At 42.8% G+C, this 13,218-nt stretch overlaps 1 protein-coding gene and 1 pseudogene across 1 annotated transcript; both read left to right on the plus strand.

The window, feature by feature from the left end:
* Positions 1-2,151: 2,151 nt before the first annotated feature.
* On the plus strand, positions 2,152-9,221 carry LOC119308734 (DNA topoisomerase 6 subunit B-like). Its single transcript, XM_037584872.1, has 19 exons — positions 2,152-2,389; positions 2,496-2,548; positions 2,819-2,916; positions 3,010-3,115; positions 3,281-3,415; positions 3,499-3,550; positions 3,666-3,730; positions 4,452-4,558; positions 4,692-4,794; positions 4,877-4,962; positions 5,048-5,244; positions 5,634-5,749; positions 5,863-5,948; positions 6,042-6,114; positions 7,226-7,317; positions 7,398-7,536; positions 7,614-7,708; positions 8,075-8,249; positions 8,675-9,221. The coding sequence occupies exons 1-19, from the start codon at positions 2,242-2,244 to the stop codon at positions 8,819-8,821; spliced, it is 2,073 nt and encodes a 690-aa protein (XP_037440769.1). The 5' UTR covers positions 2,152-2,241; the 3' UTR covers positions 8,822-9,221.
* A 563-nt stretch (positions 9,222-9,784) lies between these two features.
* Positions 9,785-12,877, plus strand: LOC119309478 (annotated as a pseudogene).
* Positions 12,878-13,218: the final 341 nt, after the last annotated feature.

Raw genomic sequence — 13,218 nt, forward strand, 5'->3', positions numbered from 1 at the left:
TAAGGGCCATGGGTTGGACAACTGACTTTTAATGCAGATCATGCACCGGTCAAGACGTATTTTGGACACATCCCCCACTTCATCGCGTAGCAAGCACATCATAGTGATTTGTCTTTCAAGATGATATCCCAGGCGCAAATATAAGGTTGTGAGAGTAAGATCTCATACCCATCCATATTTCCATATAAGTGCTTACACTCAAAAAGGTTGTTAAAGGTCCGGTTAAAACACTGAAATATTTAATTTGATAAACAATAACTCGTCAGACTCTCTATCGTAGTGCACATTCTCTCGTGGGTTCGGTAACCAAGGATCACTCCTTAGGAAAGGCAAGGAAACTTTCTACTATCCAAACCGGATCTCAACACTTTATTTGAACTTTGATTTTTTGTATGAGATTTTTCATTTTATAGGCCACCATTACAAATAGAGTTGAAATACCCTTCCCAATCCTTCAAAACTTTGGCAACGAAAATTTGGCGCCACGATGACAACTTATGTGGAATGTCATTTCGGCCACATAGATAGATATAGTGGACACTTGTGGGATGGATTTGGTTCGAGATATGGATGCAGAAGCAATATTCCTACTTAGTATAAATAGGTTTTGGCTAGAAAAGGCCCTAAGCAAACACACTTGTCCGAGGGCCATGAGTAATGATTTTTATCATGTGACATATTCACTCCGTCTAGACTATACTACGCGATCTTGCAACCACCAAGCGTCCGTCGAGCGCAATCAACATATTCCACCATGGCATATCGCCCTTCCATGTCAACTGTGACATCCTGGCTTATTAGGAACTATAGATTACTCATATCAACAAGGTGCATCTTATTTTTCATAAGCCATCTCCAATGAACCTCCAAGTATTTTAGGGATGGGTGACCCATCAAGAAGTTCTTTCGGTGCGCACAAGTGAGGATAAAGTGCGCATGAAAGACTAGTGTTGGTTTGTAGGGCCAGTTTAGACTCCGCCAGGCGTAATTGATGGGAACCGACGGGTGTGTCTAGAGTGTTATAAATGGTATCAGAACTGACTCTCGCGGTTACGCAGGCGTATGACACATGGGCACATCATGACATATATGTCAACATTTCAACATTGGACGCACAATGTGTCAAGAGGGAATGTTCCTACAGATTTCGACAAGGATGTTAGGTCCTTGAATGGGTGTATATGTGATGTACTGGCTTCATAGAAATGATAGAGAACTCATATTAATAAGGTGCACATTTTCTCAGAAGCTCATCTCTAAGGAACCTCCACGTTAAGCTTACTTATATTGGGGTAACTTGAGGATGGGCGACTAACTCAGGAGTTCTTTTTCCGGGCGCGCATGAGTGAGAAAAAGATGCGCATAAAAGCCTGGTGTTGGTTTGAGAGACCAGTCTAGATATCACCCCGTAGACGATCTTCGTGCCTTTACAATCTCTCGAGTCCTTCATAATATCACCGACGAAAGCTCTTGAGGGTGTACTGTTTAGGAGGCGGACACCCTCAAGAGTACAACTAAGATATAGTCGCTAGGTAGAAATCCGCAAAGGATCTTTCGACATTGGACGCCGCTTCGTGTGTTGGTCCTCTAGCTCCTTATTCGACCAACGAAAGATTTGGCACCGTCGGGTGCTTGTGAGGTTATGTCTCCCCGGATCTATGGTAGTCGTCCAACCCTTTTCATCGCCTTCTTCTCTGGACGGTGGCATGTTTCCTATATCGTTGTCGCCGACATCTTCTGGCTCCGACCAGTGACTTTCTAGTTGTTGCTTAACAACCTTATTCTGTCTCCAACGGTATTTTGGAGGTCAAGAGGAGGCATCAACTTTGCTCACGACACATCACTGGTGAGTATAGAAGGAAGGTGGTGTTGATTTTCCCAAAGACCAGTGTGTAACTTTTAGTCTTTTTTAAAAAAATATTACATTAGTCAGAAAGCCCGCGAAGACATAATTAAGTAAAGCATCAATTTCCCCATAAAAATGAGTTTTGGGCAGTCCATAATTGAACTCAAGTTTTGTATTTTGCGCCCTAAAAAAATACTACTAGTACTAGTTTGCTCAACTTTGTACTGAGATTTATCTGCGCCGTCCATTCTTCCATGGACCAGCAGGATCGACTTACTTTAATTGCCAGTAGCATCCCCGCAGTTGAACCTCCCCTCTCTCCCCAATTCTCCCCGCCCCCTGAACCCAAACAAACCCTAGCTTACAATCCCGATCCCACAGAACCCATTTTCGCCATGGACGACTCCAGCGACGGCGGAGACACCGCCGGCGGCACTAAGAAGAAGCCTTCTGCGGCGGCCGCCAAGGGGAAGGCGACGGGAAAAGGGAAGGCCACCTCCAAGGCGGTGCCCAAGGCCAAGGAGAGCAGCCTCCTCAAGCAGAGTCAGCTCCTCGAAACCCCCCTTGTTCTTTCGTTTTCTTCTAGAATTCCGTCCTTGCATCGGTTCTATCGGCTGAATCGGGTCCTTTTGGGACTTCTGTGTTGCAGAATCGCCCGCAGAGTTCTTCGCGGAAAACAAGAACATCGCTGGTTTTGACAATGTGAGCTTGTTTAACTCGCTGTTTGTGTTTACTCTGGCATAGTGGTCGACATCACTGCCTTTGAGGCTTAGATAGATGCCATGCCATTTATTTGCCCCTGGATTAAGCGCAGTCTTGTTTGAAATTGACATGAAACATACTGCGCGGAACTGGGCTAAATAGGAATGAAGCTGTCAATTAAAAATTGATGGATGAACAGTAATATAGTTTTGAAGATAATTTCTGTTAGTTGTCAGCAAACTCATTTCAGTGACTTATAATACTGGGCAGCCTGGAAAATCTTTGTACACCACAATGCGGGAGCTAGTTGAGAATGCTCTTGATTCAGCTGAGTCCATCTCCGAGCTCCCCGATATAGAAATTACTATGTAAGTGCTCTTCAACAGCATTTCTATTATCTGGTTCTTTTTCGCTTGGCAATGTTAAAGAACTCTCTGTGGATTCTTCGTATGTCTTGCCAGAGAAGAGATCACTAAGAGCAAATTCAACACAATGATAGGACTAGTTGACAGAGAGCGTGTTGATGAAGCACTCTATGATGATTTTGAATCATCTAAGGCTCGTGAGGTAATACTACCACTTGCAAAAAATTAGTAGTTTGGTCATCATTAGTTAAACAAGGTTTGCATACTGATGATATACTTTCCATATAAATATTTTATTGACACCCATTTATCTGTCTGGATTATCCTCCTTTATTCTGATACTACTGTAAAACTTCTCAATACTTAGAAACGCCTAGCTAAAGAAGCACGTTTCCAAGAAACTCAAGCCAAAAATTCTGCTCTAGGGAAGAAAGTTAAGGACACTCCAGCTGCTCGTGGAAAAGGTCGGGGCGAGGCTTCATTTTTTAGAGTGACTTGCAAGGTATTGTCCATAATGACTTAACTTGTATGATGAGAATCTATCTTAGTATCTTGTAAACAATCTTGAATGTTTTGAGTGTGTAGGATAATGGCCGAGGTATGCCGCATGAAGATATCCCAAACATGTTTGGGAGAGGTAAGCAAGCTTTCAATAGGATATTTTCTGTCAGATTTATTTTAGATTAAAACACTGAAGAAGGTATAATGGCATGCTGTGCAACATCACTGGTATTATTAATATTTTAATGCAGTGCTATCGGGAACAAAATATGGTTTGAGGCAGACGCGTGGAAAATTTGGGCTTGGTGCTAAAATGGTAAAATTTCTTCACACAATTAAATAGGGAACCTTTTTGTTTGTCACAAACGACCCCCTCATAAGAAGGTATAGCATCCATTCCTTTTGAAAGAAACAATGGGATCCAAACATTTGGCTGAATTTTGCCCTTCTCATAACAAAGTTTAGGACTTGTTTTCTCTCTTTTGGTTCATAGCTGACTATTTTCTTGTTTATATTGGATAATGAAAATGTGCAGCCATGCAGTATTGTTGGTAGCTTGGAGACATTGATCGTCTTGTGCTGCTTTTCACAATCCTTTTCGTTGTGTTCCTGTACAGCCATATTAGAGATACGATTATAAGAAGAAACGAAAGTTTGAACTACAGTTGTAAAAAGAAAATCAACATTTTAGTTATAACGGTTGTCCTATTTTCTCACTAAATTTGTGTTTAATCTTCAATAGTGAGACATGTACAATTATGTTTTACGCTTGTAAACTTTGTGTTCTGATGGTTAAGCTGTCCCATGCATACAGAATGTGTGTGACATTTTGCCTCAGTTGAGTAAGAGTAACTAGCTGCGGTAAGCAGACTTTGAACATTGGACCTGTAATGGATATTCTGATAGATGATTATCTTATTCTGTTACTCTGTAGTTATGAACATGTTTGCAGTTAGGAGTTAATACTCTTTGTTGCCTGTTCTGTCTAATTGAATTGCACTGCACAAATTCCAGTTAGTTTAACGTGTATTAAACAGGCACTTATTTGGTCAAAGATGAGTACGGGCCTTCCTATTGATATTAAGTCATCGATGAAAGGCCAAGATTATATCACGTTCTGTCGACTTGACATAGATATTCATAAGTAAGTGCTGCTTCTTGGTCAATGCTCTGTGCAATACAGTGAATGACTGGTCATTACTGTTTATCTTCATGTAAGTTGATTTGTTAACCTCTGCAGTTTACCTTGACTAATAATGGTAAATCCTACTACCCAGAAATGTCCCTCACATTCATTTACATGAGAAACGTGAGAACAATGATCACTGGCATGGGGCAGAGATTCAAGTTATTATTGAGGGAAATTGGACAACTCATCGTGTGAGTAGGATCTCCATTTCTTTCTAAAAACTGAAATAGTAAACTATCACTACTAAGCACATTTATAATTTATTTTCTGCAGTCAAGGATACTACATTACATGCGACAGATGGCTGTCATTACTCCATATGCTCAATTCCTATTTAGATTTCTCTCAGATGCAGCAGAGTATGCATTTTCTTCTCAGTACTTCGTGTTTTGCTAAATTAATAATCTTCTAATTCTTTGCATAAAATGACTCTGGTTCTTGCAGAAAAAAATTGACGATAAAATTTGCGCGAAGGACAGATGTTATGCCTCCTGTCCCACTTCTGACAAAGCATCATCCATCTGCTGTCGATTTGCTGCTGATAAAGCGCTTAATTACAGACACTACAAAGCCAAATCTTTTGCAGTTTCTGCAACATGAATTTGTGAATATAAGCAAAGCACATGCTGACCGTTTAATTGGTGAGTTACTTAGTTGTGTGATATGCAGTGTGCTGGGGTTTTCGTGGTGGCTGTGGTAGTGGGGTTGTCAGGTTGAAAATCAAATAACTTAGGCACTATCTACTTTTATAACCATGTATTCTATGGTTCATATTTCTAAAGTGATATATTTTGAAGATTTGGAGTAACAATACCTTTAGTGATTACATATGTTCTTGCTTTGTACATGGTTTTGAGTTCATGTGTTGCTATTTGCAATATACTATACTTCCAGTCAAATCATTTCTTTGTGAAGCCTGTCTGTTGAGTTAAATATATATAGTGGTACCGTCATTATACTTTGTTAATCTACCTATGGTTGATACCTTTACCAATTTTATTTTGCATATCACAAATATCCAATTTGACAGGGGAAATGGGGCCTGATTTTAGTGCAAAAACAACAGTCAACAGCCTTACATCACAACAGTTAGTACGAATACATCAGTTGTTTCGGCAGGCTAAGTTTGATGATCCCAGTGGCAATGTATGCATCCCTTTCCTCCTTGATTTGTTAATCACTCATCAGCTGCTTATTGGCTAAATCTTTCACAAATGCACAATTAGCGATCACAGTATAGAAATCAACCAATTCTGTAGTGTCTTAGCCCTGCAGGTGAATACAATTTACGTCTAGGTATCATAAAAGAGCTGCACCCTGATCTGGTTGCAACACACGCAAGCAGGTATAGCATTTACTCAGAGAATGTCCCAGATGGTGTTTCTATCTTATTTTCAGTTCAATTATCCTAATGTCATAAGGCTACCCCTCTGTTTAGCCCTCAGGTTTTTGAAGGGCATCCGTTTATTGTTGAAGCCGGAGTAAGCATTGGTGGAAAAGATGTTAAACAAGTAAGAAACTGTTGTTTTGTATTTCTCAAGGAGTATTTTCTGTCTCTGTCATCTTAAAGAATATCCTGGAAACATGTTCTGTCTTGCTCCTTTTGTTGTTGGCTGGATAAAGGAGGAACCACATACCTTAGCAGCAGCCACGAAGTTCAGGATGAGTTAGTTTTATTTCAATGAGTTTTGTTCCAGTGTTCCTTTTGAAGAGAGAAGAGAACTAGTTTTTGTGACGTAGTCGGCTCCCATAAGATGACATGGTTTTGGAAATTTTCTATCGCTAGCAGTTAGTGATCTAGGTGGATTGGATAGTTTATTTTGTTAGGGGCCCTCTCCACAAAAGGGGGATGCCAATCTATTTCGGTTCAAGCAAGAAACAATCAGTGCCCTATCCCAGTCAATATCTGTACACCTCTTCCCTGTATGTCTGCCCCACTGGGCCACGTATCTATACTTCCCCACCATCTGCTTGGTTCCCACCCTCCTTGCTGTTCTTATCCTCCCTGTCCTGTATTTTTCTTCCCCAGTCAAGTCTACACCCTCTCCTCCTATGTCCCCACACTCCCAGCATTGAACACCTTTGTTTTCTCGTAGCTGCTTACAGTGTGTGATGGCAGCTATTGTGAATGTCAAAATTGATAGTAGTTTATTCTATCATTTCTTATTCCATATGAAGTGTCTGTTAGATTTCTGCTGATGCTCTTTCATCTGTTTTTTTCTCGAGTGCATTAGCATATGTTATATATATAGTCAAACTCATACAAAGGACTGTTGTAAAACAAATAGTGATCCATTTTTTATATGAAAAGTGCACCCTTATGAATTTGCAACTAGCAGACGACAAAATGTGTGGCCATTTGTTGACATCAGTGTGGCCCATGTGGTATTAAATAAAAAAGCTACCTGCATTTTTAAGATACCCCTGAATCGTTCCATTTACTGATTTAGTGGATAAACTTTTGATCACACTGCTAAACCTATTATTTGTGTTAATACTTAATACCACACCCCGAGCTCCAGTCTAGGGAACCACCTTTCCATTGTTAATATTTTCCTTGCCGAGAAGATTCATGCTAAAACAATTTCCTTCTGATGATAGCAATTCTTACATTTTTTCCAGGGTCTAAATATTTTTAGGTTTGCAAACCGCATACCACTTCTTTTTGAACAAGGTGCTGATGTCATCACAAGAACTGCCCTAAAAAGGATAAAGTAAGTTTTTCCTGTTAGTACTTCTGTTGTACTTCAGATGTTTGTCTCTTCCATTACTCTCGTCTTCCTCTTCCTTTTAGTTGGAGCATCTACAAAATTAATCAGCAGCAGGACAAGATTGGTGTCTTCGTGAGCATTGTCAGTACAAAGATACCTTTTAAAGGAACTGGAAAAGAGTATATTGGGGATGATATAACCGAGATAGCAGATGCTGTCAAGGTATATTCAGACTTTCCTTATTTACTGTCATTGTATGGTCATCTACTCATCTGATAGCAATCTACTTGCACCTTCAGTCAGCTCTTAAGCAGTGCTGTGTCCAACTGAAGTCAAAGATAGTGAAGAAACTTCAGGCTCGTGAACAGCAGGACAGGAAAAGGAACCTGAACAAGTAACTCCTCTGCCACAAAGTTTGTATTGGATATTCTTTGGGGATGTGGTGATGTCTAGTTTGAGCGTAGATGTCAGGCTGTTTGTATTTTTGCTATGGCTATGTTTTGAATCAGGGCGTTTGCTCAATCATGCATTCAGTAGTGCTTGTTGAATGTTGATGTTGGTTAATAAACGATGCGTTGCGAGATTTAGGCTCACTTCGGAAATTTAGGGCAGTCTTTCCTTAATTTTAAGCAATATTTGTGTGAAAGAACAGGTGGCTGATATTCAAAGACTGATTTATGAACATGCTTTTTGACGCTGACACCAGATAATCCAGAATTAGACAAGGTCTTATCTTACTTTAGTGATTTCTTATTCACAGATACATTCCTGATGTGGCAAGAACAATTATGGAGACTCTGGGAGAACTTGCAGACGAGTCTCCCCCCAAGAGGCCACGGTTTGACAAGGAAGACGAGGAACTCCTCGAGAAAATAAATTCGGAGGAAGTGACAGAAATGACTTTGAGAGATTGCTTAACGCAGCATGTTGAACAGGTAAGGGCAAACCTAACACTCTAGCATAACATAAACCAAAGCATGAAAGCAATATGCATTATATATTTTTTCGTCCCGTGCTCTATACAGCCGATAGTTTTGCACCTTTCTGTGACTACACTGCTGTCACATAAAAGTCATATCTGGTTCACACAAATCTATTACCTCCGTCCCAAATTTTTTGTCTTAGATTTGTCTAGATACGGATGTATCTAAACCTAAGACAAGTAATTCGGGACGGAGGGAGTATATCTTTATGAACTTACATTATAACATCTTAAAACTGTCAACTGCCTTTCTTGGTGCAAAGGTACTTCCAGTCCTGAATCCCGGCATATAGACTAAAAAATGTTGTACTACCTTTCACCGGTTCTGATTTGTTATCGTAAGATTGATCGATCTTGTTTGCCCCGACATCAAACCAGGTTGACTATGAAATGGCACTGGAGTATGCCATGCAGAGTGGCGTGAGCGAAGAGCCCCGTGAAGCAATCTATCTGAACTCGCTCGACGGATCTTACAAGTTCGTCGACTTCCAGAGCCCTGCTTTCGTGTTTAGGTTCATCCCGTGAGAGGGTGCAATCGACGCGCGCCCTTCCGTTCTCAGTTTGGTCGACAATAATGTGTTCCCATGGAACGGCGCCGTACACAATTGTGTTTACATTTTCTCCATTGTTACTGGTATGATTTGTTATTAGGCTGTTCTAGCTCGCAGCTGAGTGTAGAGAGCATAAATATCGCAAGTGGTTTTAGGGAAGCCGCTGTAATTGAGGGTGTAACTTTTTTTTAAGTGTGAAAACATTCTGGATTGTAATTGTATGTTGCATTTGTCGAGGAACAAGCATGTAAAAGTACGTTGGAAAGATTCTGAAGTGATTAGTATGTAAAAGTACACTGGAAAGATTCTGAAGTGATTAGTATGTAAAAGTACACTGGAAAGATTCTGAAGTGATTTGATGGGCACCTGATGAATTCATTCTAGTGATTACTATATTCTCGCGACCCCAAATTGCTAGGGGACTGTTGATCTCATCTAAAGTTACCCAGGAGGTCTCGGGAAACCATTAGCCCCTACTAGCCCAGTTGGCATGTTAGGGCGGCCGAATTTCGTGTTTTGACCCTTTTTAGAAAGTATTTCAGGATCTGGTCCCGGTTTGAATTTTTTTAAAGATTTGACCCTTTTGCCTACCGCCAGGGCATCTGGTAGGGTTAGATAGCCTACCGCCAGGTCCCATGGCGGTAGGAAACTTATCCACATCAGCACGCGGAGACGGCGCCGTCCCCCTCCGTCGCACCCTACCGTCATGGGCCTTGGCGGTAGGCTGTCTAACCTTACCGCCAGGGGCCCTGGCGGTAGGGTGCGGGGCAGTTATTTCGCCCGAGACCGCGCCCCTTCCCTTCTCCCCACCCCTCCCCTCCCCCAAGTCGGCAGTTTCTCCTTTCTTTCTCCCCCAAGTCGCCCCTCTCTCCCTCTCTCATCTCCTCCACTCCCCCCTTGGATCTTCACCGATTCTTCACCGTTTTGGCGGATCGAGATGGCCCCGAGGAGAGAACCGTAAGCTCCTCCGATCCCTCCAATTAGTTTTTGCAAACTTGCTACCGATTCGACGCATTATTTGCTTGAAATCCCTCATGTTTTTGAACTTAGATTGATTTTTTTTCACCTAAGATTGATTGTAGTTGTAGTTCTTAGTTCTTTAGTAAGTAGTGGTATTGGATATGTACTCTAATCAATAGTTCATATGTTAGTGTGAAGATGAACCCTAGTTCATAATTTTTTTTGTTAAAAAAATTATGATGTATTGTTGATAAAGGGATGAACCCTAGTTTGATGATGCATGTTGATATGATGATATGCTCTAGTGTGAAGATGAACCCTAGTTTGATGATGCATGTTGATATGATGATATGAAGATATTGTTTGGAAAATTTTGTTTAAAAATATGAAGCTATGATGTATGTTGGAGGTTTTTTTTTATATGATGCATGTTGATATGATTTGATCCATCATGTGTAGTAGATGTTGTTGGAGGAATATGCTTAAAATTTGATCTTGATATGATTTGAGTTCATTGTTTGTTTATGTATGCTTATGCTTATGGTGCTTTTGTTTATGAAACTCTATTAAGGCGGCCACCTCTTGCGGACAACATCGGCCCACGGTACTGCATGCTGGACTGGGCATTCGACAAGGGTCATCGTGCCCGTTTCATAGAGAACGGAGAGGTAAGTGATATGAATTTTTTTTATCAAAGTTCTCGGATTGATGAAAATGATTTCCTAACTTTTTGGCGTTCACTTTTTAACAGACGCTCCAGCCACTGCGCATGAGGGGTCACGGGGTTCATGGGCATATGGACTACGACGAGCGCTACGCGCCGTTCTTCAAGAGAGCCCGTCTGTTGGGTTTTGTGCTGCAGTTCAAGCGTCAGCCGCCGACGCTTGTCCACGCGGCTCTCACAGCTCTAATTGACCGTTGGAGACCGGAGACCCATTCTTTCCATCTACCATGCGAGGAAATGACGGTGACCCTAGAGGAATGGGGGATGATTACTGCAATGCCGATCGAGGGTCATGCACTCACCGGTCGAGTGGAGAGGGCCAACTGGCAGGAGAGGGTCACCACCCTCATCGGCGACTGCCCCGGTGCGAAGAGTAACCGTACATCCGGTGTGCCGTTGCCCTGGCTCTTGGAGCACCGGAGGACATGCCCCCAAGGCGCAGATGAGGCGACTGTGGAGTTGTACGCGAGGGCCTATCTGTGGTATATTCTCTCGGAGGTCGTGTTTCCAGACAGCTCCGGGAACTCTGCCAACTGGGCGTATCTGTTCTTCCTAGCGGACTGGGATGCAGGGTACAGTTGGGGGACGACATCTCTCGCCTACCTATACCGTTCGGTAAGAGAGTGTCTAATTGCGTACCTACCTACGAAAGTGTGTCCATGACATTTTCTTATATCTGATCCTCATTTGATGTTTTGCAGCTTGACGACGCAACGCAGAGGACGGGAGACAAGTTCAATATGGGTGGCTTTGTCTGGGCCTTCTCCATTTGGATGTGGGAGCGGCTGCCGGTGGGGCGTCCGGAGAAGTTGCCAAGAGGCCCATGGGAAGACTATGGCGAAGAAGGCGACGAGACTCGAAACCCCACCGTAGCTTACGAGTGGGACGTTGTCAAACTCTACACGGGCCTAAACAAGACTTCGTACAAGACCTACACCAACGAGTTGGACGCTTTGACGCACACGCAGGTATATGAACTCGCACAACACCTTTCTCTTTGATTCCGCTATTGACCGAGAGTGCGAACTTACCAAGGTATATGTAATAGGTAATCTGGTGCCCGTATCGACAAGAATGAGAGTGGGCCTTTGATCTGAACGTGATGTGCGATGCGGACCGTGGTATCTGGCGGTGCATCGTGCCCATGATCTGTGTGTACGCCGTCGAGTGGCATTTGCCACAACGCGTGGCCACGCAGTTTGGGATTTATCAGCATACCCCACCGAGCCAGCCCACCGATACCGGCGGCTACGCGCTGCACCTGTGAGCTCTTTGTTCTCCGTGAGATTATCATGTTTCTTGTTGCTTATGATGATCTCATTGCGCTTATGATGATTCTTGTTGCTTATGCCTTGCAGGATGAGCCGGCAGAAGAATCAGTCGATCACAAACTGGGGAGAGGAGCATAAGACTCATGTGACGGAGTGGAACCGATGGAGGTGGCGTAAAGACGTGGAGAGGAGAGTGACTAACTGGGATGATTACCTGGGCCGACACATGAGGTGGTACGATGATGGCCAGAAGCACCGTCTCCGTCTCAGGCCTCGATGGACGACGGAAGACATCGCGGAGCTGGAGTGGGCTGACCCCGATGAACAGGCATACCAGACCGGCATCAGAGACATGCACAGTGGATTTAGGGAGTTTGCATCCCTCATCAACAGAGTGGTACATTTGAACCGATGGTCGTATTTAAAATATTTTATTCGTCAACGTGACTGACTTATGCCGTTGCAGTCCGGTGAGCTGAACAGATGCATCTTTGAAGCCTCAGATGCACTAGGTCATCTTCCTGGGAGCGTACAATCTGAGACCAGAGTCAGGGGGACGATGAAGGTACAATTTCAGTCTCCTCGGAACAGATGCATCTTGTTCACTTGCAGTCAGTCGATCTGAACTTATTATGACCTTGCTTCATTGTGAGTGCAGAAGTTCGTGCAGCGTTGTCGCAAGCTGGTAGGGCTGCTTGGGTGTGCTGGAGCTGGGTCAGTTGAAGCTCATCAGCCTGTAGCCACACAGGGTATCATCGGCTCATCGAGCCATGCTCCCTCGTCGTCTAGGTTGGTTGGAGAGGAGGAGGAGGAGGAGGAGGAGGCCATATATGAAGAAGGGGAGGAGGAGGATGAGAGCAACGGGGAGGAGGAGTACGATGAAGATTATGGACCTCCAGCAACTCAAACGTCTCAAGCATCTCAGCTGCCGAAGAAGAGGAATCCGAAGAAGAAGGATTTGCTGAGTCCGGACCCTTTCCAGAGACCGGTTCCTCGATGGCCCAAGAAGAAGACTGAAGAGCATAGTTCAAAGAGTAACGAGGACCATACCTCCAAGAGGGGAAGGAGCAACTGATTATGCTCTTCGATAGTTGGCTCTTTTAGTTTCGTTGAACTTCGTTTGATTGAACTATTCGGGTGGTTATGAAGCTACGTGGAACTATGTGTTTGCTATTTGTGGATCTATGTGTTTGCTATTTGTGAAACTATGTGGAACTCCATTTACTAATTAGTTGAAGTTCGTTTGAAATGTTCTATGCACTTCAAATTTGTTAATGTGTATGTGATGCCCAAGTTTAATTGTTTGAGTCTGTGATATTGTTGTCATATTTGTGAAAATTGCTATAATATTATTTTCATATTGAATTTGAAAAGAAGCAAGCAAATGAACTTAAATTCATAAAACACAGGACCCTA

The sequence above is a fragment of the Triticum dicoccoides genome, chromosome 5B (assembly GCF_002162155.2).
Source record: "Triticum dicoccoides isolate Atlit2015 ecotype Zavitan chromosome 5B, WEW_v2.0, whole genome shotgun sequence".
Taxonomy (NCBI): Eukaryota; Viridiplantae; Streptophyta; class Magnoliopsida; order Poales; family Poaceae; genus Triticum; species Triticum dicoccoides.